General features: G+C 42.0%; 2 protein-coding genes and 1 long non-coding RNA gene across 15 annotated transcripts; 1 reads left to right on the top strand and 2 right to left on the bottom strand.

Moving 5' to 3' along the window:
- Positions 1 to 149: 149 nt before the first annotated feature.
- Positions 150 to 24,922, bottom strand: LOC135332191 (uncharacterized). Of its 4 annotated transcripts, XR_010393147.1 has the most exons (11): positions 21,363 to 24,922; positions 21,138 to 21,191; positions 20,919 to 21,006; positions 20,714 to 20,775; positions 15,947 to 20,543; positions 15,511 to 15,821; positions 15,354 to 15,459; positions 15,195 to 15,292; positions 3,079 to 3,675; positions 2,289 to 2,993; positions 150 to 1,876 (listed from the first exon to the last, which is right to left on the bottom strand). It is a non-coding gene; the product is annotated as an uncharacterized LOC135332191 (long non-coding RNA). The 4 variants fall into 4 exon arrangements; XR_010393149.1 differs by lacking the exons at positions 2,289 to 2,993; positions 3,079 to 3,675 and adding an exon at positions 14,911 to 15,027 and having other exon boundaries at positions 153 to 1,876; XR_010393148.1 differs by lacking the exons at positions 2,289 to 2,993; positions 3,079 to 3,675 and having other exon boundaries at positions 153 to 1,876; positions 14,911 to 15,292.
- LOC135332190 (uncharacterized) lies at positions 8,734 to 10,362 on the top strand. Its single transcript, XM_064527555.1, has 4 exons — positions 8,734 to 9,588; positions 9,636 to 9,792; positions 9,849 to 10,153; positions 10,206 to 10,362. The coding sequence occupies exons 1-4, from the start codon at positions 9,565 to 9,567 to the stop codon at positions 10,287 to 10,289; spliced, it is 570 nt and encodes a 189-aa protein (XP_064383625.1). The 5' UTR covers positions 8,734 to 9,564; the 3' UTR covers positions 10,290 to 10,362.
- Positions 9,584 to 12,996, bottom strand: LOC135332186 (uncharacterized). Of its 10 annotated transcripts, none has more exons than XM_064527546.1 (16): positions 12,560 to 12,996; positions 12,372 to 12,508; positions 12,217 to 12,323; positions 12,064 to 12,167; positions 11,906 to 12,015; positions 11,783 to 11,856; positions 11,621 to 11,730; positions 11,466 to 11,564; positions 11,324 to 11,416; positions 11,165 to 11,265; positions 10,964 to 11,116; positions 10,797 to 10,916; positions 10,655 to 10,745; positions 10,320 to 10,443; positions 10,190 to 10,249; positions 9,584 to 10,084 (listed from the first exon to the last, which is right to left on the bottom strand). In XM_064527546.1, the coding sequence occupies exons 1-15, from the start codon at positions 12,804 to 12,806 to the stop codon at positions 10,225 to 10,227; spliced, it is 1,695 nt and encodes a 564-aa protein (XP_064383616.1). In that variant the 5' UTR covers positions 12,807 to 12,996; the 3' UTR covers positions 9,584 to 10,084; positions 10,190 to 10,224. The 10 variants fall into 10 exon arrangements, 8 of the variants coding, with proteins under 8 accessions (XP_064383616.1, XP_064383617.1, XP_064383618.1 ...); XM_064527547.1 differs by having other exon boundaries at positions 9,584 to 10,063; positions 10,224 to 10,249; XM_064527548.1 differs by having other exon boundaries at positions 10,190 to 10,240.
- Positions 24,923 to 26,150: the final 1,228 nt, after the last annotated feature.

Below are 26,150 nucleotides of genomic sequence, written 5' to 3'. Positions count from 1 at the left end.
AGTATATACACAGCTAGTGCATGTCACACATCTTTGTTGACTTTTGAAATGTAGTTGGAGATACCTGCCGGCACACGCCTTCTGATAGTAGCAAGCCATCGGGGGAGTCCATTTTCAGGCTCTAACAAAACCGGAGAATACTTCGGTGCCTTCTGCAGATCTACTGTTTTAAATAGTTCACCACCCATTGCAACACTGTGACACACTTGGGATCACTTCCTCAGAGTTCTACTTTCTTCATGTCGCTCGTCTTCACTAAAGTCTTCACTAATCTAGCGGGTCTTTGCTCGGCAGGTCTTTAACCGTCGGATTCTTAATTAACAGTGAAGTGAAATGTCTGTAAATTCTCTATCGGGTTTCCAGAGCAATAAAATGCCTAGCAACCATATACCAATAGAATGCCCATACAACAAGGAATAAAATGGTGCAACATGTGTTGCCATAACAACCACGGTTATTACGCTCACCCGTTTTTAACATTTTAAATGCTCGGCCAGCGGTGAGATAAAATTCAAAAATTTTTTTTTATGGATTAGCGTATCATATACTTGACTAAGCTTGATTTTCACATCATATGAATGTAACAGTGCTAAGATATATCAATTTGAAGTACAATACGTACTATATTGGTGAACGATCTATGAAATTTACAAGCTCACATAAAGACTGTTCGTTACTGCTAATTCTATTTTAGCTATACTACTTACACTACTGATATTCTAGCTATACTATACTACTTGCCAGAGTCACACAGTGAGCCCTCTCCTGGTCTTTCACCGTCCTGGTCCATAGCGCTAGCGTCTAGGTCCATGTCCTCAGTCCCAGACAGTTCATCAGCGTCTGGCATAAAGCTGGTAGCCTTTGGGAGGTATCCTACTATCCCCTCTCCTTCATAGGCACTGTCGTCACCAGAGGAGACATCGCCATTGCTGTCCTCAAGCTGTTCAAGCACATCGGCACAAGTAAACAACCTAGCCATAGCTATAAACTTCGTGCGGTAAGATGCTAATGAAATTTTAAAATTTCTAGACTAAATTGCACGTGAGGATGTGCGTAGTTCGAGCTACTTCCTAAGTATCGCAGAATTAGAATTTCGCAAAAAAAGTCACTATTGCGGGCCACCCGTGGCGGCTAGTAAAGATTTTGTTTGATATAGATGTACTGATATTCACCTTTTCAGAATCGAACTTTCGGTGAATTTCCACAATGGCACAGTTTCACAGATTCAATGCTACGTATAGTTTCTAGGTTTGCATTCGTTTGCAAAGTGACCAGTCGTTATTTCTTGAGCTCTGGTTAAAAGGTTCCTATTCATCGGGATAGGCTAGTGGTTTCGGTATAGCTGTTGTTTTTTATTCTCTGCAATACGACGTTCCTCGTTTTTAGCAGCTAGACATAAGGTTGCACTGTAAAAAGTGGGGTGTTATCGGAACACAGGTGTCAGCTTTTTGATGGTTGTTTACGTAACACCCATGGTGCCCTGTAGCGAGTGTCAACATAACACCCTTTGCAAAGAGGGGTGTTATCTAAACATGGGTGTCAGCGTGTTAGCACCACACCATTGTAGTACCCCACTGCCCACCCACAACACATGCTTGGCCTAATTATGTTTTTCACACTATGTTCGTGAATTGTATATAATTATATGTACAATTGAGGTTTATATTAACTTGTCGCTCTGAGTACCATGTGAATTGATTAACAAGTATAAATATAATATTACTCCTCACAACATGCTTGGATGATGAAATTCTTCAGTAACCATAGGCAGGAATTCAAACAGTAAAGTCAAACCATCAACATAAACGTTCCCAAACTTAGGTCTTCACTGGAACCACGTCCAATAGACTAGTGTTCGATAGTGACCCAATTTGCCCTGCATACACGTAAAAACAGAAAGTGTACTGAGTTAAAAAGATAAATGCATCAGTCGAATGGACTATACAAATAAAACAATACATCTGTTGAATTCAGTTAAGTAGGACATTGGTCCCTACAGGAAGGAACGTAAATAACATAAATGATTGGTACCGTGTGATGATTGGTACTGAGTATAAATAATAATTTTCCCAGTACTCATTTCAAACAGGGACAAGATGACCAATTGTAAGTGGGAGGAGCATTGCTAAAATGGATAAATTTGTACATACGTGTATATGTGTTATGTGTAATGTGTATACCATGTACGTGTATATACATTGTACTAACTCCACCGTGCAAAGGTTCAATGTGTAAATCTGTAAGTCATGCATGGTCAATGTACATGTACAATATATGCAAGCACACACCATGTTGACGAAGATTGCTGACATTCGGAGTAAATTGTTGTCAACCATTTCAAGCGTGAATAGCTTTTTTTCAACAACTAACACCTGTGGCATTATATAGATCGAAATGCATAATTATAGTTTCCTTCAACATAAGCTTCATTTCCAGGGGGAGTGCTCCCTCTAGGATGTCGTGCATAATATCAGGAATGAATGAGCATATCCACATACGAAAGGAGTGTCGAGCAGAGCATGTCGATTAACTCCGTATGTGATAGAAAAGTGATGGCGGTCTGCATGTTGCTCAACAAGCTCACAATGAATGACGTACGTGGTCTGAAGCACAGCGCAGATGAAAATCTGATACGAAAATCTACCTTTGATTGTATATCTTTCTCAGTTCCCCTGCAGCACCGAAACGCAGATGCACTCTGTTTAAAGATTGTCAGCAGACACAACAGGTCAGCAGACACAACAGTCACAGCTCTTCACCATTGATGGTAAACCCTCAGCCACATAAGACAACCAGGCAATGGTATAGATAACTTACTGATTCAAGTTTGCGAAGGTCATCCACAAAATAATGGTTCGATAATACCGAACTCAACCAGTGTTATAGTTGTATTGTGTATAGTTGTATTGTGTTGATCGTAGATCGATACTGTGGCCAATAAACCATACCAATTTTGTGCTTGAGATCCCAGCGGATTACATAAATCTGAAGAGCTGTGGGTGAAGAGGTGAGAAGTCACAATAATGTGAGCATGCGAGTTTTAAACCTGCAATCCGCTATTTAACTTAAAAGCTTTACCTCTTAAAGAATGGTATCGTTGTTGAGAAGACGCTGCAAAGTTTTAAGCAAAGGAATGTACATCACTTCCGTTTTCTTTTCAACAAGTGTACCGGCAAGTCTTAGAGTAGTTTAAACTTTTGGGTTCCTGCATGGAGGAGAAATGAATGACAGGAGAAATGAATGACAGTGAAGCAAGAAATAGGCCCAACACGTACTTACTATCTGGTTGAAGTGGTCTTGATAGTGGTCTCGATAGTAACTCAACTGCTGATGAAAAGATATTAAACCTTCGAAAGGCCTTGTGATTGACGAAATAAATAAATCATCAAAGCTAGACTTCACTGATGCATCCACTTCGCTACTTGCCAAAATAGATGAAGCTCGTGTCCAGCACTAACTAGAAGGGAACCTATGCCAAGAGTTGCTCGTCTTGTCAAACTTCTTGTCTCACTAGTCTTGAGAATCCACTTAGCACAGTAACTCTTTCGTGGGTGGGGAAGGGGACTCTGTAGCCATCAGTCGATGTGATGATTCGATTCCTCGGATATCAAAAAGCTTGACTCATCTCGGTTGTGTGTCAGTAGATGACTTCTGCATGAGCACTGAATATTGAAGCTGGGGTCCAAAGAATGTACATGACTCATCAACATCCGAACTATAGATAGCTATGAATCATAGCTATGGATCATGTCAACAATTAATGGTTCAGGGATCAAATTCAACAATCAATGCTGAGAGCGCATGCGCAGCAACTCAACCACAAATTCTTAAAGAAAGAGATTCCTTCAATTTCTGATGACTATTATTTCTCACAAGATGCACCTTGCTTAGGAGACCGCCTCAAAATAGCTGTATATGAAAATTTATTGGTAACTAAGTGATAGCTACTAGTACTTGTTGTTTTTTTGTGAACCGTTACGCCTGTTGCAACACTATGGGACATTCTCTTACACCCTCTCTTTCAAGAGTTGCCCACCTCGTCTGTTAATGTCCCAGTCCAAAAAGTAAGCCATTAAGTTCCAGTTGGTACATTCTTGAACAAGCTATTTCTATTTCAAACGATTGTACCATCGACCATTTCTTGTAAGTTTACGTACTTATAAGAGTTTTTCTTGAATATCCTAATGATACAATTCTTCGTTAATTATTGTTTTACTATTACTAGGGATCAAGAGCAGGAATCGCAGGAATCATCAGTATGTATATACAGACTATATGCATATTATCTTCCCTCGTTCACCGGATTGAAAGAGAGCGGAGGGTATCACCCCCAAGAAGAGGTACATACAGAACATATCTTATCGTTTTTACGTGCTATCTCTATTTACGTCTGTTCATGGTGAAGCCAGCTTCCAACCAGGGAAACTACAGACTGTATTTCGGCAGGAGTTTTAACCAAGGAAGTCGTTAATTCTCTATCGACTGATGCTGGTGTACACGATCAGACCATCGTCTGATGATTACAACATCATTTGTACACGTCTCATCCAGCTTTAAAGGACAACATTGGTTCTGGCTATGTACGTTGTCTTTCCTGTCATTGCACATACAAGTGATATTTAATTTCCTTTGCCTACAGGATTCATGGAGGGCAAAGCTTAGAATGAAATTCAAAAATTTGAGGCGGCCCAGTCGTGCAGAGAATCAGTTAATGTGGAAAGCGACAGTGGTGGGCTAGCTCGCGAACACTCGGTGGACGATACCTTGTCAATCAAAGTGAGTAATTTTCAAGATTAACTTGGAATTCTATTTATTGCAGGATCGCAGGATTGTCCATGGTTTTACTTGTGCTGGAGTTCTCCCAAGCCAGTACCTTCACTTTAGTAGTGCTTGGGAAAAGTTAGTTCATGGTCAAGTAAGTGTACATGTATGTTATAACTGTACTCTTACAAAACACTGTGATGTTACAGTGTACAAGAAAGGTGGATACTTAGACGTCGTGAACGCTTGTGCCATGTTGAGAGTGTACATGCACCAGCTCCAGCTCAACATGGAAAAAGGACCACTGCCACTGCTACATCAAATAGAAAACCAGAAAACATTGTCCCTAACATTAATTTTTATTGAGGCTACAAACATGCATGTACACATCCCAGCGTACAGTTAAATTTAGATTAGACCAAAAATACGTGGCAAGGCCATTTACAAAGGATCTCAACTTATCTTGAACACATCAGTACCCCCATTTTCGCAACAACAGCATGTGCAACAAAAAATGATGAGCTCTGGCATGTTCCATTTCCAACTCCACACTTGCGGCTCTAAAATGAGGAAGGATGGCCTAAGGGACTATCAAAATACGAGAACAGAAGTGACGGAGACTGAGCCAGTAAGAGAACCACTGAACCACAATCACAAACTTCACAAAATACACTCAATTCGAAGGTGTTGACGAACAAGGTTGTAGTAAAAAGCCAAGAAAACAACCACAGACATGCAACATTTAATTTGTAGTGTCAAGCTTCAGCTTGAAGACTGCTATATGAAACACAGCTGGTGTACTGAAGCAAGAATATTTGGAAGAAGAACAAACTACTACGCACAAGCTGGTCAGTACAACACTTTACAGCATAATCCGATTACACTATGATAAGGCATGTTGACGATTGTATGAACAGCTTATGAACATGTAATAGCTCAACTAGCTCAACTAGCACTGTATAATACTAGCACTGTATAATAATTCATTGACTAACATGGCACTTGCCATAGGACTCAAACATAGCCAGCTCATGTATTTTATATAGGCATACAGCATAATCCGATTACACTATGCCTGTTCATACAAGTACTTTTATATCAGCTTGACTAACCTGTAAACAGCCATAGGACTAAACGTCGTTGGTTGGTTGCACATGATTTCATATCTTGAACCTGGACTGACTATATCAGGTGTTAGTGGTGAATTATGCGGTGTAATGATGATGTATGATGATGTATTCTATATTTATGTTTAGTTCTCTTTCTAGAACATTCTTTGATTTGTGTATAAATCAGAGTTCCATATTCTTGAATTAAATTGAATCTTCTCAAGATATGGCGACGAGGCAACCCCTGTGCTCGGAACTCTCACTGAATTCAATCCTGATGTCGACACCATCAAGACGTTTCTACTTTACAGCTAATGCTGTGGCAAATGCCAAAAGAGTCCCTGCACTCTTGACCACTATTGGTCCAACTATCTATTGAGTAACCTGTTCGTCGCTCCCAAGGACAAGTCACTTGCGGAAATTACTGCTGCTCTAACCAAGCACTTTGAACCAACTCGGTCTGTGATCGCTAAACGATTTCATTTCCACAGATGGAACCACAGACGGAACCAAACCGCATCTGAAACGATCGCGGAATATCTCGCCGCACGGCTTCGAGGACAAAGCACTACGTGACAGGCTGCCTACGCACAGAAGCGATCCAGAAGAGACTACTGTCTGAAACTGACCTTACCTTGGCAAACGCTGCCAAAATTGCTCAAGGAATGGAAGCTGCAACATTAAAAGGCTCGTCATTCATCAACTTACTAGTCGTACTGGTGGGAGGAAGCAACCCTGCTCACGATGTGGAAAGACTGACTACCCATACACCATCTGAATGCCGTTTTAAAGATGCCGAATGAGGGACACATCGCTCCCAAACTCCAGAACGAAGACAAGAGGAACACATGGTACGAATATGGTGCAAGAAGGCCAAGGGCAACAGGACTCTGATCCAAAAGAATTATACCTATACAAGTTCAAGGAAACACGCCCAAGCCCTATCCAGATACCTTACCTTTTCAGGTGGAGGGCACAGGGGCTGCAGTCTCAGAAGATACTGGGAAGTCCATGTTCCCCCAGCTCGAACTACCGAAATCGGACATTGTGCTAAGAACATATACGAATGAATCGATGCAGGTTACTGTACAACTGCATGTTCATGTCCAATACGGAAGCCAAACGCAGCCGCTAGTCCTGGTAGTAGTCGCTGGACACGGACCAAGTCTTGTTGGCAGGAACTGGCTCAAATATCTTCAACTGGACTGGCCCCCAAGAATTACAACAAAGCAGTCTGAGGGTCTGGAGGCAGGAACTGTGCAACCACAGAAGGCTACACTGCATGTTAAGCAGCCCAGGTTTTTCAAACCACGTCCGGTACCTTTTGCTGTAAAAGAAGCTGTTGGTCAAGAACTCGATCGCCTAGAGAAGGTCAACACCAGTGACTGGGCTGCACCCATCGTTGCAGTACCCAAGAAGGATGGACGTTTTCGCCTGTGTGGAGACTACAAAGTCACCATCAACCAAGCGCCTTCAGTTGATCAGTACCCCCTGCCCCCTGCCCAAGCTTTTCGCTACCCTGGCTAATGGCATCGTGTTCACCAAGTTGGATCTCTCCCAAGCATACCTACAACTGTCGCTAGACGAGCCACATGTCACAGTGAATACACACCAAGGCCGTATACACGGCTTCCTTTCGGAGTGGCATCGGCTCCAGCCATCTTTCAACGATTGATGGACACGATACTGCTCTGTTATATCGATGACATACTTGTTACGGGCGCATCGGAGGAGGATCATCTCTGCAACTTAGCAGAAGTCTTGAAACGACTGGAGAAACATGGCAATTTCATGGCCAAATCAGTTGAGTATTTGGGTCATCAAGCCGAGCGCTCCCAAACAAAGTGGAAGCTATCACGAATGCTCCAGCAGCCAAAAATGTTCAAGAGCTACGATCTTTTCTCGGGCTACTAAATTACTATGGCAAATTTGTTCGAAACCTCTCAAGCCTCCTCCACCCGCTGACAAAAAAAGTGGGAATGGAGCAAGGAATGTGTGACCAAGCTTTCCAGCTAGCTAAAGACCAATTGGTCTCCGCGAGTGTACTGACACATTATGACCCGATGACAGCCTATGGAATTGGAGCAGTCATCTCGCACACTTACCAGTGAGAGACCTATCTCTTTTGCGTCTCGTACTCTAACCCCCAGCGAAAAGAACTACACTCAGCTGGAAAAAGAAGCGTTGTGTCTGGTTTTTGGTGTTAAAAAGTTTCACCAGTTGGTCGACAATTCACCCTCGTTACCGACCACAAGCCTTTGACGGCCTCAAAGAAAGGAGTCCCCTCTCTGGCTGCAGCACGCCTGGCATTACTATTGTCCGCTTACTCCTACGAAATCCAATTCAAACCCACTCAAGCTCATGGTAATGCAGATGGATTGTCCCGGTTACCGCTGACCACTCAAACAGTCAGGATTCAGCAAGTGTGTTTAATGTTGCTCAAGTACAATCGCTACCACCAGCTGCGTGACCCTGTGCTGAAGACGATCAGCACATACGTTTCCAATGGTTGGCCTACGGACGTCACAGATGATCTCAAACCATACAAGGCCAGACAAAATGAAATTGGACTGGAAGACAAAATTAATGTCTAATGTGGGGAGTCTGTGTCATCATTCCACAATTCCACAATCTCTTCAACCAATGCTCATTTCACGAGAATCACCCTGGTATTACTCGGATGAAAGCGATAGCACGCAGTTACGCAGGTGGAGTGGGATTGACAAAGCTATCGAGGAAGTGGCTAAATCAAATCCCCCGTGGGTATGGCCAACAATTCCGTGGAAAAGGATACACATTGATTTTGCAGGACCATTCCTAAACAAGATGTTCCTCTCCAAGTGGCCGGAGGTTATCCTCTACTACAAGAACTAAGACCATCGAAGTCCTTCGCACGCTTTTTGCTAGATATGGACTACCCGAACAAGTGGTCAGTGACAATGGACCGCATCAGACGAGTTTGCTTAGTTTCATGAAGTCTAATGGTGTGAAGCATATCCGTACAGCACCCCGTCATCAAACGGAAAAGCAGAACGATTTGTTCAGACCAGCCTTCATAGAAAGAGTGCACGTTTGTCACAGTTTCTGCTCACTTATCCACACGCCACGACTAACTTCCTACAACGGAAAGTCGATTCGACTTACTCAAACCGGACCTACAAAGCAAAGAACAAGCTTGACAAAAAGAGAGTGCACTCCAAGACCAGAACTGGACAACCAGTTATGATTCGAAATTTCCTATCTAAACTGAAATGGATGCCAGGAATGAAATTGAATTAGACGACGGTCGAGTAGACACATCCAACCTAGATTCCCATCTACCGAGCCAAACGAGCCAAGACGCAGAAATGATTTCAGAATTCGAGTATCCCTCCTCACCCCAAATCAATCAAAAGGCTAGTCTACCTATCCCTCTTCGCAATCAGATGCCACCAGAACGCTTAATGGATGTACACATTTAAACGAGAATGTCGCGTTTATAAACAGTACGCGTTTGTTGCAAGCAATCGCGATCATGCAGCCTCCGCTGCGGTATAAAAGGAAAGTAGCAGGCCGGAAGTAAAATCATTGCGAACAAAATGGCGCCTAGTTTGAAAATGATAAGAACTCAGCTCTTGTACACGCACATAAACCAACAAAACATGCTCATTCCAGGCCACGTGCAATATCCACATGGCCATAAGTTATAATAACAATGGCTTCCAAAGAAGAGATCGAGGTAAGAATAAAATGTCATCATTTCAATCATAATTATACCATGTACAGGTAACAGTTAAATATAAAGACACTCCACCACAAGTGGTCGTTAGTAAAATAAATAAAGTAGTTAAAGAGCTCCGGGAGGCAGGACTCAGGCAGACGGTGAAGCTTAGGTGGGAGGCTGTCCCAGACGCCGTCCCAGATCAGCCAATGCCACCTATTAGTAAGAAAATAAACATGATAATCAATGATATTTTATTAAAACTTATTTGTCCGCAGCTCTCTCTCCAAGTCATCCACGGGGTTACAGAGACTCTGCCCTCGTCCCTGTCTTACAGGGACTGCAGGACTGCTGTCCACACTGCCTCTGTGGGCCGTGTGTGATTGCTCTTCCTCCAGACTTCCTAACCGGTGCCTGTGGACCTCATCCAGCAAATGATGAAAAGAGGCACCGGTTGTATCGGAAGTTTTGGAGGTTGCTCCAGGACGTGGGTCTGTGGGGAGATGAGGAGTACCTGAGGAGGAAGGAGAGGCGGACTGTCAGGCATGACAAAAGGGACATAATGCCCAAATGTGTGATTGTAGTAAGTATAATTTTAGTTACTGCGGAAATTGCTTACAGTTATCATTACACAGGAAATAAGAAGGCGATACCCTAGTGTCGATGGGACCTACAGGGACTATTTGTCGACATTCGATGCAGAGAATATGGAACTTTAGAATGTTGTGTTTTGTAATTAATTATAATACCTATTCTCTGTCGTCGCTATCTGAATCTGACTCCATATCATCACTAGGCAGAAGGGGGGGTAACATGCCATCAGTGAGCCAGTCTTCATCGTTGTCACCATCTGGCTCAATATCCTCAAACTCACTGTAATAACGTAAGTTGAAAAAGATGCTCACTACTAAAAATTCCACCATTGCTGAGCTGAGGGGTCAATATGAGAGCCAGTGACCCGATTGCTTAGGAACACACACACGAACACACACACAACTTTTCCACACGTACACATACCTCAAATCGACGCCGTTCCTTGCGACATACTCTGTCCAAAGCATACCCGCAAAATGATAAGACTTACTCACGAGAGCTTTCATGTCAGTACGCCTGTCAGGACGGCGAAGGTCTTTAACCTTTCTCTTACTGGTGTGGGCACGATTCACATTCTCGTTCTAATGACAACACACAAATTCATTTTAAAATAAATTTTGTAATCATCTTACCCAGTCAAGTACGGCCAGGTTCATTCTCATGAGAAAAGTCTCGTCAGAATAGTGGATACGTTTGGACAAGTAGATCAGCAGCTGGTGGTTGAATGACTCTACCCAGAACGTGTCCCGACACTACATGACAGCAAGTTTTTTTTCGGTAAGAAAATTACTATCATTACCCGACAGAAAGCATCCGCATTCTTGAAGACGTAGGTAGCCTTGATGCACCTAAGGAGCTCCTCTTCTGCCTTCTTGTTGGTAATCTGAGCACGACTGGGTATATAGGGAGCCATACGACAGGGAGACGAGGCATGGCAGTTAGAATGATCACCCTGTACGAGCAGTTTGGAGTCAGTACAGTAATGGGCGATGACATTTACCTTGTAGTGGTTGGGGATGTTGAGAGCCATCTGCTGTAGAATGTTAGGGTCCTCACCACAGTTCTTCATGGCCCAGTACAAGTGTATCTTGATACTGCGCCCTAAATGAATAGACATTTATCAGTGACGTATACGTACCTCAACATCATCTTCACTTACGTTTATCAGAGAGTTCAGGGAACCACGTTATGTTCCGATCTCTGACCCGACCCTCTGTGATCTTCTTGAGCTCCCGGGCTACGTTCTTAGTACCTGATAGTGATGCATATAGTTTACATGTATCCAATAATATGCAGCATACCGTGCCATGTGTCATAGGAGTTGATGAGATTGAGGGTGTGTGTCACGTACTTAGCAACCTGAGCTTGCATGTCATGCCCAACCTCAGTAACATTCAGACCTGAGACAATCATTAGTATACAATGAAATATTACGTAGTTAGTTAGTTACATTTACCTCTAGCAATGACTTGGGGAAGAACAACCTTGGTACACTGCAATTCTCTGGTCTGAGCTACCGAGTGCTCTGTCCGAGAGATGGTGGAGATGCCAAGGATCTTATGAGTGCTAAAAATTACAACACTTAGTACATGTATGTACTAAACACTAACTAACATACCTTCCTGAAAGGCAAGGCACAGTCGTATGATACGCATTGGCCGTGGAATCATGCCTAGCATCGGTTATCACCCACTGAAATAGAATAATCAATAAAATAAATACAAATTATTCAACAACGTACTTCTCCCTTAGTGCTGTAGTGTGGCAGAGCCTTGACTTCCTCTACAGCCGACTGCATGGAGTGTTCAGCTGCCGCGGCCACAATCTCTAGGTAGCTGTTGTTATTGTATACTGTGAAAGAGAAAGTTAGTGAAGTACATGTCTTTGTACCATATATACCTCTCCGAATGTAAGCATGACCAACTGTGCCCAGTCCAGCGAACATAGAGAGATGTATGTACTGGGATGGAATGATCCCAGCACAAGTGAAAGAGTGTACCATCCTATAAGAGTAAATTAATCAGTATAGTGATGGTGCGGCCAAATAATTACTTCTGATTGACGAGGAAGTGTCCTCCAAACACGCGAGAGCTAGACCATGATCTCTTCTGGTGCCGGCAGTGACGACAAGAGTACAAAACTCTGATGACGTGCCCTTTCTAATAAAACAATCACGCATATAGTGTAAACAAGCTAAAACAAACTACCTGAATCACAGAGTCCAGTCGCCAACAACTTCGAACCGAGCACGATGACGCCAGCCCTGTCATCAAATCATCAAAGCAGCGCTTCTCAGTGATGAACAAGGTCTGATCATCAGGACTGTTATCACCAGTGTACATCCCTGATAGAACAGGACTGTATAACTAGGTAAAAAGAAGGCTATTACACTCACCATTGTCTCTCAAGAAGGGCCTAACAGACCCTTGATCACTTGTGGGCGTACCTTCATCAGCACTAGCTAGTTTCTCTTCTACAGCGTCTAGCATGGCGTTTATGAGAGAAAGGTTGTCAATGGTACGTCCAGCAGGCGATAGCTTCTTCCTCACTCTCTCTATCCTTGCCTGTAGAGCTTGTTTCTCTTCAGGAGAGCCAAGATAGCAGTCAAAACTGTGGTGCGGTCGTTTTCTACGATTAGCCATTTTTAGAAACTAAGTCTTGTCCTAGCTGTTGCGTAATGCCCACGTGGCTCTGCAGGCCCAAAAAGGGGCGTATTTCTGCATAAGTAAGGGTTTGTCAGACGGTTTTGTAAAGACTCGCAAACAGTCGCCATTTTTTTCTTATGCGCCATGATACCTGGCCTGCTACGCCCCTTTTATACGGCGCATGCTCGTTTAAGAGGGAAGGAAATGTGATGATTTTATATCTTGAATTATGCTGAATGTCTGTATTCTATATTTCTATATTTATGTTTTTGTGTATAAATACCCTTATTCTTGAATTAAATTGAATCTTCTCAAGATATTACACTTGCCTCGTGTGAAAATAAAATTGAAAAAACGTGGTTCACCATGGTAACGCATTCGCCATGGTAACGCATTGTGGTTGTGATACTGAGGAGCAAAAGAAATAATCTATCAGCACGTATATCATAGCCTAAGTCAGAGAGTCAGATCCCAAACATGCGCTTTGCAATGTTCCTTCGAATCACTGTAACAGGGATGTCGGGTAGAGTTTCCGAGGTACTCGTCGTCGCTACTGCTTGCATCTGACTCTGTGTCTGGTCTGGGTGCAGTTCCAACTTGTCGTATACGTCTAGTTCCTTTCCATTGTTGTTTACTGCGTGGCATTGACGATTGCAGGGCACGCCATGTGAGTCCACACTTTCGACATTGCGACATTGGTTCGAAAGGGTGTGAGTTTGAGTTTGCTTCATCGGGAATTTACGTGGAGGTCTCTTTACGTGGAGGTCTCTTCACGTGGAGTTGCAGTCCAATAGCCGATTATTTGCTGTCTGTTTTTCATGCACTGTAATAATTATTGTGCTGACTAGCTACAATATATGGTGGCCTGGCCTCACCATTTCTTCCTGACTTTCCTAGTCGTCAAGGTAGGAAAGTACCACTCATATGTACTCGAAGGACCGGCTTCATCCCCAACCGTCCTTACTCGAGAAAGTGATCGTCATCCATATCACGTGATAATTATTGAAATTAATTCCTCTAGACTCTTTGGCCTCTTCGCAGCTTCACCACTGTAATGATGTACTACACCTGCCTGACATTGAAATCATCATTCTAATATGCAATTTCGTCAAGAGTGACGACGGGGAACAGCGCAAGTAACTTCTCGAGAAAGTGCAGCTGGCTGTACCGTACCTGAAGCTGAATAGATGTACATTTTATCTTTTGTGGTACCTTGAGTCTAGCCATTATGTGTTTTTTGGAACACAAGCCTGGTATAAAATGTTTTAGAGCTGTCTAAATCGTTTGAACGGGATGTTGGAGCTGGGGTCAAAGGCCTGCCCAGGGCACGGGCCTTTTGTACCGTACAGGATTAGTGTTATACGAGGTTTTTTGCAGGTGGAGCCGGGGGTTCATTTTCCATAATTATACCTTCACACCACAAATTAATACTCTTCTTGTACATGATAATATCTAATATCCACATAAGTCATGAGAAACGTCGTCAGGAACCAAGTCACTGTTTTATAATTGCTTTGCTTCTTGGGATCAATTACTGTACTCTTGCTGGGTTGGCTGAAACAATAGCCAGGGGCATAACTTGGACATGTCCATAGGTATTGGTATTTGGAGTCCCAGGGGCACTAGCGCTACCTATACTGTCATTCATACTGTACTATAGATATTGTTCTTGTTCTCTTGACTCTACTGTGTACTGTGTGCTTGTTCTGAATATCACCAACCACGTGAAATCACCTGACACGCTAGAGGAGTATACGCTTAACACAAGATTCTGCAAAACCCTGTAGACGGTAGCCGAACTATGCCCATAACACCCATAACGCAGTGTGTACCATAACGCAGTGTGTAGAACTCCAGGGAGATTGGGTGAAAGCCACCATGGTAAGTGTGTGTGTGTGTGTGACATTCTCTACATAAGGTGTGTTGAGTACAGTACATGTAGCTAGCACACACTATACTGGTTTAAATCGAACAACCCTGGGTTGTTAAGTGATAGTCGTTGTATTTTTATGTTACCGTTGCTATTCCATTATGGACTTGACGACTACTTCCAGGAGAGGAAACTATCCATTATGGGGGTGATTCCATACCCCCAACTGACCTAGCAGCGTCTAATACTTTCTGTATAGTTTGAAGCGCTTGGTGGTCTGGCTCTGATACACGGTGACAGGTGGCAGTACGGGCAGGGACCCTCTCCATTCAAGACTGGTGGAGGGACCTGACAGAGTAAGTTATATAAATGATGCCCACTTTACAGTGCAAGTACGATCAATTGTTTCCAGGAGGTGCGTGAGCGATTTCCAAATCCAGATGGAGTTGTTTAATGTTTAATGTAAAATGCAAATGCTGATCGGCTAGTTAAAATTTGCACGGATACGTACTTACTTTATATGTCTTCATAAAGATCTTCGTCAAGTACATGTACACCATCGTCCTCGTTTTCATCTACTGGCTCATCTGATTGCTCGTCCTCTACAAACTCACTGCACATTTATATACATGTAGCAAAATTATAAATTGTAGATTGCACATAATACGCAGTACCTGAGGTCAACTTTTCTCTGCTGCTCGTAATTCTCCTATTTTTCTCCGGCAAAGTTGAACGATTTTTCCACCAGCCCATCCGGTCTCCTGAACCATTGTACACTCTCTATGTACATTCTCAGTAAACAGTCACACATACATTGCATAACGTACGTACCTAGTCCATAATCATTCTCATGTTGAATGTAGCTTCCCCGAAGTGTACACGTTTTTGTTAACCTTATAATTATCAATTTTTACCTTGTGCAGGATTGCTGTCTGGCTCCATTTCTACATGTACGTTGTAATAAATTATATCGGTATTCAGTTTAGTTTTAGACCTCCCAATCAGAAAATTCTTCGTCACTGCCCTGCATGACTGGCTCATCCCTGACCGCTGTTACCTCTTCCCACTCCTCTGCAGGTTCCTCATCATTCAAGATGTCTTGTAGAACCTCCTCCGTCGTCCAGTGTGGCCTACCTGCAGCTCTATATTATTGTTAAAAAAATGTTTGTTCATGTTATAAATATTTTGTGTTTACAACAGTAGTATTCAAGCGTCTGTATCTAAACAAATTTCTGTGTGCTTTTTACTTTACTTTATATATGCGTACCTTGACGGTGGATAGAAGGCGTCCTAGCTTCAGTCCAGCAGCAGCTTAGCAGCCAAGAGAAGCCGAATTGCTGCAGCTGCCGTGTTAACCCCAACGACGCCAATAGGCGCATAATCAGTTAAAGTAGGCACATTGCTCGCATGTTTAGCTGTTTAGCGTGTGTGCTAGCGTGTGTGCACGTGTCCATGTGAGTATGCATGTGTGGTACGTGTTTGTTGGTTTGTGTGTGTGTGTGCGGGTATGTGGTATAATTACATGCATGTAAGTAAATGTGTGTGCATATGTGGGACATATGTGTGTGTGGACTATGACAAACACTGTGTGTGAAAAACTACTGTTCATTGTTGCTAAGATCAAGCTCTGTGGAGCAGAGTAAGGGCAAGTATGAAATTTTTCTCCTTCATGGCAATTTTTTGGGCAATTTTCACAGAGGTAAAATCCTTCATCAAATTCGAAATCAGGAATATCTGGGGCGTACACAGCTTGATACTCCGTCGGGTGTTTCGTACATGTAGGGTTGTAACAGTTCTCTAAGCACTAATGATCTATAAGTTATCGCGGAGTGGGCAAAAAAGATATTTGGATGACATTTTCCTAGATTGATCAATTCAGTATCATTGTATGGAAATTCCAGAAGCTAACAATCGTCTTGGCACGAACATGCTTCGCCATAATACATCGAACAATCGGTAGTGGTCCTAGAATAGAGGTGAAATACACATGCGAGCATCATGCATTACCTGTGAAAGAGGTAGATAGCGTGCGATAATGATGTGTATGAGTAGAGGTAGATTGGACCATTGTAAAGGTATGAATGGGGGGGACTATACGGAGTAGCTAGATACACAAGGTATACTATGTGGTGAGTGTCTCGCGAGGTTGCTGTCACTGGAAGGAGACTGTGCATGCGCACAAAATCAATTTGAGAACATTTAACTTTTCTACACTGAACGATCTTCACCTGGCTGGAGCTTTTCTATACTGAACGATCTTCCTCTGGCCAGGGAGGGGGGCCACGCCCAACTAGCTCTGAACATGTGTAATGATATAAACGACGATCTTCACCATGAACCTCTGGGGGGCCACGCCCAACTAGCTCTGAACATGTGTAATGATATAAACTATAAACGATCTTTACAAGGCGTATGCTATTGTGGTTGCAGGGCTAGGGGGGGTGTTTCTCCTGGTCCTGGTTCTGGCCCTGTTGTCCATGTCCATGGCCATAGAAAGGTGGGAGAGGGAGGAGAGCGCCGTTATACTGAGGAGGATATGGATAGTCCATCGGACCTGGTAGAGGTAAATTTCTGACGGGTGCCCCTGGTGAAGAAAAAGGGGGTGGGTTGAGAGTTGTTGTGGCTGGCGGTCCACTGGTGGTGGGATGCTGTGCCGGCTGAGCTGCCGGCTGGTGGTGGGTTGAGAGCTGTGACTTGGTCTTCCATAATAATCTTGTTCGATGTAGAGATTTCTGATACCCAGCAGTTCATCGTCAGACATGTTTAATTTTCCTCTTGATCTTCTCGGATTGTGAAGTATTTTTCTAAGTTGCCATTTTATAGGAGACTGGAAGCGTTGATGTAATGAGGTGTAAAAGATGATGTATATGAGGTGCTCATAGTTTACTTATGGGCGATACGCGTTAATTGTTTGTGTCTGTAGTTGTAGTGTTATAAGTGTGTTATAAGTGTGAATCGTAGCTTGGGAAACAAATATTTGCAAAGCCAAAAGGATAATAATGGTATGCATGCGCAGTAGTGTGAGATCACTGGTAGGAATACATTATTCTGATGAGACAACTCATGATAATAATTAAGTGTAAAACACTTTCCATGTATGTATCTGTATCCCATCAATGAGAAAGAAAATATCCAGCTTGTTACCTTGCATGCCTAAAAATTGTCCTTCCATGATACGCGGGTGTAGGATGTGTTTGAAATGAAAGTGCTCCTCCACCGAACCGATTTCATACGAGTCACTCTTGACTTCTGAGATGGAAAAATCAAAACCTCGAACAGAAGAGTTGAAAAGTCTGTTGGGTCAAACCTACCCTAATCGCTGGGAGTCAAGAAATGATTTGTGTGAGTATTATCACTTCTTGTGCATACACCAATTTTGTGTTAGATTTGTGCAATTGTATGACTTGATCTTAATAATTCTTAATAATTATTATAGGCTACAGTGGATTTTAGGCTACAGTGGATTTCTGTTTGGTGACATCTCAAGACTTAAGAAACGTCTTTGAGTGGCTATGAAAAACTCAAGTACGCTCTAGCATGCTGCAGAGTTTGACTGCAGAGTCTGTGGAGTTTGGTAAATTGTGTGTCGTCTCTGTGTAATTAAACACCACTACGGCTTGTAATTTGTCTTAAAAATATTTTTTCGTATAATTTTTATAACCCTTTCCCTGCTTGAATATTTTGTTTAAAAAATTTATAACTCATGAACCGTATAATTATTTGTAACAAAGTTCCACAGGTAGAATCGGACCTGTCGCATCCATGGAATCATCGTTGCCTAGCAACCAACTACCACCCCACAAATAACAAATATTAACAAAAATTCACAATTATGTACACAATGATGAACATGTTCAGAATGTTCTCACGGTGACATGGCTCACTCAGGACTCAACCAGGATCAGGTTCTAATTTTCTTCACCTACACAAGATAGAGAAATGGATTGGAAACGCCTCACGTGATGCTGCACAAAACCAGTGTGATGACGCATTATCTGAATTATAGCCGCGTTTCGCTTTGGTGCTAGAAAGAAGCTTCGTGTTGTGGTATGCGGCGCCAACTGAGCACCACACCACATGGCAGCTGAAATAAATCATACAAGTCTGAGAAATTTGACCCTTGGTTTCTCTACCCATAACTCTGTGAGTTACGATCTAACACATACAATTAATCATAATAAAACATATTGGGTATAGATACACCAAACTGTATGGTGAAAGTAAGCCTTGTACCAACACTTTTAGAATTGTTGATTTTTAGTGCACATGTTTCCGTACCCGTAGTGGCGTCATTAATCGATGATCCTCAATATTATTTTTTGTAGGCATTAAGCAGTTTTATAAAACTGTTCAAATGAAATATCCCATAATCCTTTGCTGCACGTTTTAGATCATCTGAAATGCCTCGACGTTTTTTGTACACCACTGTCAAGAATGGTGAGACGAGAAAGGAGAAGAAACAGAAGAGAAAGAAGGAGAAGAAACAGATGAGAAAGAAGGAGATGGAGCAGCTCGGAGCAGCTCAGAGTAAGTTGTTATTTATAGTGTATTGTGCGTAAGTGCTTGCATTAGTGAGTAGCTTACAGTTCATAATAAACCTCAATCTAGGTGGATGATCGTCGTAGCTCTCTTGATGGCAAGACCAAGCTCAAGTATTCATGGAGCAATCAATTACAAAACCAATCGAAAAACTTCAGAGGCACGGCTCAACCATTGGTTGTTACGCATTGCTCTATCCCGATCACAAATCCCCCACTATGCCTTCCCCCACTAACCCCTTGTCATCCATTCCACAAGCTGTTATAATGAGCAGTCAGTTGGATACAGCAAGAATTTGTCCTGGCAATCCTGATAGTGGTTTCATCCATTGAGCTGAGAGAAAAACACAAAGGAAAATTTTTGACATCAGGTGGTGAAATTAAGGCATCGGTAGAAAGTGTTAACTGGTGTTCTTCAACGGACGAGTGACTGTGAGATCCTCATGCGAAGAGTTATAGATATCAACTTCGAGCTATGCAAAGTCGACTCTTCTCCCATGACATTTGCAAATGATCGGTATCTAAATACGCCACAAAAGACGAAGAAAGTTAAATCGTTAAGAAAAAGGTGTACAGAAGCAGAAAACGAAAGACAAAACAGGAGTTAGCGTGGACGAATCACTTTATCAGGATTTATGCGGAATAAGAAAAACGATGCAATGAAAAACTGTTTTCCTGAAGGAACATTCCGTCGTCTGTTTGTTTGATGCGTGTGTGTGTGTATGTGTGTGTGTGTATGTGTATGCTTTGTGTAATGTGTATGCTTTTGCGAGTGTGTGTGTGTGTGTGTGGTGTGTGAGACTGTGCTAACTAAACTACACCTTTGACAGAGGAGAAGTGCATGGCACGACAGCAAGGTCCTCTCAACGACGTCGCAACCAGTAGCAACGGGATCCGTTCTCAGGCGTCAGAGAGACGGTTTAAGAATTCCTGTGAGTTGCCCTGACAGCATAATCATCTACAACAAGCACATACATACAACAAGCACATACAGAATACGCGGATATTATTCCTGTTGAACAAGAAGTCGAAAGTTCTACAAGTATATATTTTATTTCCTATTTGATGTTTCTTTTATTTTACACACTAAAAACCTCCAAGCCAAATCGAAACGTAAAAGTCCAACTGGCCACGGTACCATTCAAGGAGACTCCCAGGCCGCTCAAGTAGAGCTCCAACACTTTCCTCTCAAAATGTGCCTGCAACCACCTGCAAAGAGATGTAAACAGGGAAGGTGTGCGTTCTGCTGGAAGGACTCCAACAAGAGGCTGCTGGAGATGTAGCGAGTGTGGTCTGCCATGGTGGAAACCCAACATCAGACTGTTTCTATTTGTGGCATAAGAACTTGTAAACATTATAATTATTATCTTATTTACTGTTTATTACGGCCTCATTTATAGTCACATGATGTACGCTAATGATAAATAATATTTAAAGCAACAAAGCTATGCGTACATACGTACTGCATTGCTCGGTAGATACAGCCTATCACTCACCTTGTGGCACGTACGTTTCGTTGACTGCTCCACCACCTGCGCATCTGTGATCCAGCAATACTCTGTACACACAAAGAAAGATGATGAAGGGTTCTTAGTACTACAAATTCTACTATCTGCTGTATTACTGTATTATTTTATCAAAGTGTATCATAGGCCCTAAAGTAAAGAATACTCTAAACATCACTACATGCAGTCAACATACAGCTTGGTAGAGCTGGGCCACTGCAAGTGTTTCTTCGTTCACAGTCACACACGAGATCACATTTGTATATAAGCCACACCTACAGTACCTGCACACAAAAAAAGGTGAAGCAAAGCGTTTAAACTCTACAGCTATGTGCCAAGCACAATTAGTATTAGAGCTTCTAGAGAATCGAAAAAGCCAAGTAACAAAGTGGAATTATACGCAACTACTACTTACCACTTGCCAAATTTTCGAGATAGTAAGCTGTAGATCTTTGACTGGTCTTTCTTCCTAGAGTTATGCAAGGTATTGTCAGACTAACTAATTTGTGCCACGAGTAGATAATAATTATAATAAAGCCACACCTACAGTACATGCACAAAAAAAAAGGCGAAGCTTCTTCAAGCACAATAAGTATTAGCTTCTAGAAAAGAAGTGGAATTATACGCAACTACTACTTACCACTTGACAGAAGCAGCCAAATTTTCGAGATAGTAAGTGATTCGGGCATCATCTTGTAGATCTTTGACTTGTCTTTCTTCCTAGCCTAACTTGCACAATCAAAAGTCGAAGCGCTTTCGAGTTATGCACTGTGTTGTCAGGACTAACTAATTTGTTAAAAATTAATATGGCGTACCCCGGACATGAGGTCGCGGCCTAACATTCTTCATGCTCCCACCAAAACTCAATGACTCAATGACGACTCAATGACTCTAGTATAAATAATTATAATGGTGATCTAGTTTAAAAATCCAAATCCTTATTTTGGTCAAAATTTTGCATACCTGCTTTAATACATGCTTTTTTAATACAGTCCGATAACTCACGTCCTCTCCTGTTCCAGGGACTGATTATAAAAAATGCATGATTGTGATCATTATACACATTAAGGAAGGTGAAAGCTTGGGCTGGAGGCCTACACGAGAAAACAGTGATCCTGCATGCATGGCTGGCTATATACAAGTTGTATAAAGAGGTAACCCTTTCCCGGCTTTGGACGACATATGTCGTCCAGCAGACCGAGATTTTTCACAAATTTGCTGTGCACACTGTGTTGGAGCTATGCGCACGCTGTAGGTACCAGCACATGCGCATTGAGCTGCTCTTTCACGTGGTATTTTGAAAGAAAAGTGACCGTTTGATGATGACTTCAAGATCTTCATAGTACAGCCTCAGTGAGGTTCTAAAGCTGTGAGATGCTTATGGCCTTGTAGAGTGAGAGGACAGTGACTGGGATCGTAGCTAGGTAGAAGCTGGACCAAGTTTCTGGATCTGGTAAGTCTAGAGTAGCATTTGTACAACATACTGTATCCTGAAGCTTTCAGGATAGCTAGGTTTGCTTAGGCTAGTTAGCATGAGCCACCATTGAACTGTGTGTAGGTGAAGAAAACGTTTCCCGGGAAAAGGGCCCTGTGTCACTGTGAGAACATTGAGAACACTTAGTGTCTATAGTCACTTTGTGCCAATATTGTTTGTGTACAAACAATCGCTAATTAGTTGGGAGTGGTCAGTTGCTAAGTAACGATGATGATGTCATGGTACCCCCGGGGTCTGGGCTAGGGCTACCTGTAGGAAATAGTTACGATTCAATGTATGGTTCATAAGATATGGATTTTTAAAGAAAAACATGTATTTATTCCGTATTTTCTTGTTTTTAATTAAAGCCGGAATTATAGTGGATGCATGGGTGTGAATTTTTTGTGCCATGTGCTCCATGTGCATCCATGTGTGTGCATCCATGTGTGTGCAAAACTTAACTTGGGATCATTTTGGACATCACCCCTGAAATGGTAGAGGAGTGAAATAGTTTGACCCCATGACCCCATGTGTTGTGGGACTGTTTCATCTATTTATTAATCCGAGTAGAAAAACATTTGCAATGTGAAAAATTGCTGGGTCAAATAGTGAGCACTTTCGTTTTTTCTTTACGGGCTCATCACTTGCCGCCTTGATGTCCGATAGTAAACTTCCATGAATGCTGTAGAAAGGCTGTAGAAAGTAAAAGTAATCGAAAAAAAACGATGCGTATCATTACCACAATTAACACTCTCATCCTAGGGTAGAGAGAAGAGCTTTAACCACATTACGTTTCTGGATATAATTATGAAAGTGGCTAGAGTGATTTAGTGCTCACCGTACGAGATGTCCGTAACTCGAGAACGAACTTGAGAATTCGATAGATACAAATTGGTCACATAACATGCATCACCATCCTTGGAGTAGTAGGTAATAGGTGCTGTACATTGGGATATTTTTGCACTAATTTATACTTAACTCACACGGAGAGGGACTCGTGTTCCAAGATTGCGATGGAGAAAACAAAGAACAAAGTTGGGTTGCTGTCCTCGAGGAATGCGGCTGGATGTGGTGAGCATGAACTGCCTATGCCGTACTCCGACTTTTCTCACGACATCCTTCAACCAGTCAAGTCCAATAGCAAGTCCAATAGCAATGGATGGATCTTCATCTAAAATATTATTATTATTATTGTTGCATGTTTGAGCAAAAGATCAAAGAAACCACAGTGCAAATATACGGCAGTGAAGCCAGGCACATCAAAGCTAACAAGTCTCCACAGTGCAATATGCCATATATTTGCACAGCCAGAAAGCTTGGACAAAAGTTGGAATGATCTCTTTTATATTGTTCCTACAACTCACTTTTTTCTGGTATGAAAATAAGGAATGCGGACTATGCTTCTCCCACGCAACAAATCAGTTATTGCATAATCACTCGTGCAATATGCCTGATATTGGCTACGTAGTAATTAATGGTCTCGAGGCCTACGGCCCTCGACCACTAATTTACTACTGAGCCAATATCTGCTCTCGTGCTCATGATACTTATAAAATATTAAAAAGGCAGCTCTAAAAACTAAATTAAAATTAATGTTGTACCAGCACCAGCCTCGGTTATACTTCAAGCTGCTAATGCCTCTTGCCACGATTTGCTTTCGCTCAAAAGTATAGAAGAGGAAGTAAAGAAGAGGAAGTATGGAAGAGGAAAAGTGTATAAAATAATCTGACTTGCATCTATTCAATTGTGGTGTTTTGTGGCTGCTCCAGGGCAACAAAAAAGAAGATTTAATTATACGTGGAAGTGCAGAAGTGCATTATACGCGGAAGTGCATAATTATTTCATGAATGACCAACAATCATACAAATTTATCATTTTCTTTTCTTTTAGTGCCTCTCGCTCAAATTTTGCTAATTATTTCATGAATGACCAAGGATCTAGAAAGCAACAAAGAAGAAGATTTTGTTTTCAATTAATTATTTCATAAATGACCAACAATCATACAAATTTATCATTTTCTTTTCTTTTAGTGCCTCTCGCTCAAAAGTATTAGAGTGTTAATTATGATTGGTGTTAGCAATTGAATGAACATTAAACACAGTAAGGAATGATACAAATTGAGTGTTAAAAAGCGTGGAAACAAGAAATTCAATCCATTACAACGTCATTCACGTGTATTAATGTATGTTATGTACTAATGTATGTTATTTTGTGTTATATTATTTGCTAGTATGAGAATGTTTACATAATCACTTTGTGATACAAGGTATGTGTTTTAGTTTTTTGATACCCGCTATAAAGCTTTAAAGAACCAAAGATCTAGAGGAAATACAGTCCCAAATAGAAAGAGCAAAGACAGTCCAGACCATTCATTGATGCATGAAGTATGGTAATGATTTCATGACAGAACAATGGGCTATACTAAGACAGTGCCAAGCTAGAAGAAAGACACATTGATGCATACATTGATGCATGAAGTATGAATAGCCTCAGGGCTACTAGCTATACTTTTCAACGAAGAGCCACACTGTGACCTACAATTCGGGGCTAGAGCCCCCCTTTTGTGTTTCATCAACTCCAACTCACCTTGATCTGTCAATCTATTCTGCACTGTACTGCTGCGTAGTTACTAGAATGATGTCATTCAATGGAAATGTGGGCAAGGCCATCTACTGCGCATGCTTACTGCTGATGAAAGTGATGACTTTTTTTTAAGTAAATATTCAGGACCCCTGCTCAATGGATTGAGCCCTCCCCTTCCCAAAATCCTGGCTACACCACTGCAATTAACAAAGTATATGTGATAGCCAAAGACGATTGCTGAATCAGTGAAAATGCAGGGCGTAAAATGCAGCCACGCCCACGATTTTTAATATGTTTTGTGTGTAAAAAATCATTTCAGCTACTTATCTTTCTAAATGCGGTTGCCTAAACCTTCCTTTCAGCTCTAAATTTTTAGTGTACAGTGAAACTATATGTGAATCAAGGTACTGAAAGTTCAACTATTGGCGCTTCCAGTGGACCACCACTTGTTACATCATAATATTATGACATCATCATTCCAAAATGACTGCTAAAATATGTGTACATAGAATATATGTTAGGCATGAAACTATCTTATATGTTAAGATCTGAAATTTGTTGTGCAAAGAGACACAGAATTTTGTAGTGCCAAATGTGTTAGGCATTTATTTTTTGTTAAGGTCTGTTTTTTGGGGAGCATGTACTACAATAGTCTAACTCACAAGAGCTGAACGACTTGGCTAGAGCGGCTGATTTTGGCCTTTTTTGCTGCTTTCTGTGACGTATTGATGTAAATTGCCACGCCCTATTGTATCGACCGGTATAATAGCCCGCGCTTGTCTTGCAGCTGCAGATTTCAAAGTTCTTCTAAGATTTCAAAGGATGGATTTTCCAGGGAACCAACCACATGCACCAGCACCAGCAACTACCTCACCAGCAACCTCACCAGCAACTAATTCACCAGCAACTACATCCACCTCACCAGCAACTAACTCACCAGCAACTACATCCGCCTTACCAGCAACTAATTCACCAGCAACTACATCCACCTCACCAGCAACTACATCCACCTCACCAGCAACTAACTCACCAGCAACTATTTCACCTGCAAATTTCTCACCAGCAACTTACCAAGGGAGAGCAAAGAGACAGGCCCAAGACATTCTTAGAAAGACCGCTGATGTCAAGTGACCAAGAGGAGAAGCAACCAAGAGGAGACAACATTTCTGGTCATAAAACAAGGTGGGCCAAGGTAATAAAGGTAATACCCGATACACGTGGACATAGGCATCCTGCCTGTTATACAACCTGTTACTACCCTTCAGAAGCTGCTCAAGCAGTGCCCAGAGGTTGCAGGGCAGCCTTAGTATTGAGGACTACGTTGAGCGCAACATAAGCCCTGAGCTTAACAAAGCCCTTAAGGTTTTTAGT

This window comes from Halichondria panicea, chromosome 2 (genome assembly GCF_963675165.1).
Source record: "Halichondria panicea chromosome 2, odHalPani1.1, whole genome shotgun sequence".
Taxonomy (NCBI): Eukaryota; Metazoa; Porifera; class Demospongiae; order Suberitida; family Halichondriidae; genus Halichondria; species Halichondria panicea.
The sequence above is the reverse complement of the archived record's forward strand: the minus strand, read 5'-3'. Positions and strand labels throughout refer to the sequence as shown.

Bases quoted from the DNA above. Each gene is read 5' to 3' on its own strand.
- LOC135332190 (XM_064527555.1), top strand. From the start codon at position 9,565: ATGGCTTCCAAAGAAGAGATCGAG. The intron at 9,589-9,635 runs GTAAGAATAAAA...TACCATGTACAG, and splicing joins CTTCCAAAGAAGAGATCGAG to GTAACAGTTAAATATAAAGA. The intron at 10,154-10,205 runs GTAAGTATAATT...ATCATTACACAG, and splicing joins TGCCCAAATGTGTGATTGTA to GAAATAAGAAGGCGATACCC.
- LOC135332186 (XM_064527544.1), bottom strand. From the start codon at position 12,806: ATGGCTAATCGTAGAAAACGACCGCACCACAGTTTTGACTGCTATCTT. The intron at 12,324-12,371 runs GTAGTTTGTTTT...TTGTTTTATTAG, and splicing joins GACTGGACTCTGTGATTCAG to AAAGGGCACGTCATCAGAGT. The intron at 10,746-10,796 runs GTAAGATGATTA...TGTTGTCATTAG, and splicing joins ACCTGGCCGTACTTGACTGG to AACGAGAATGTGAATCGTGC.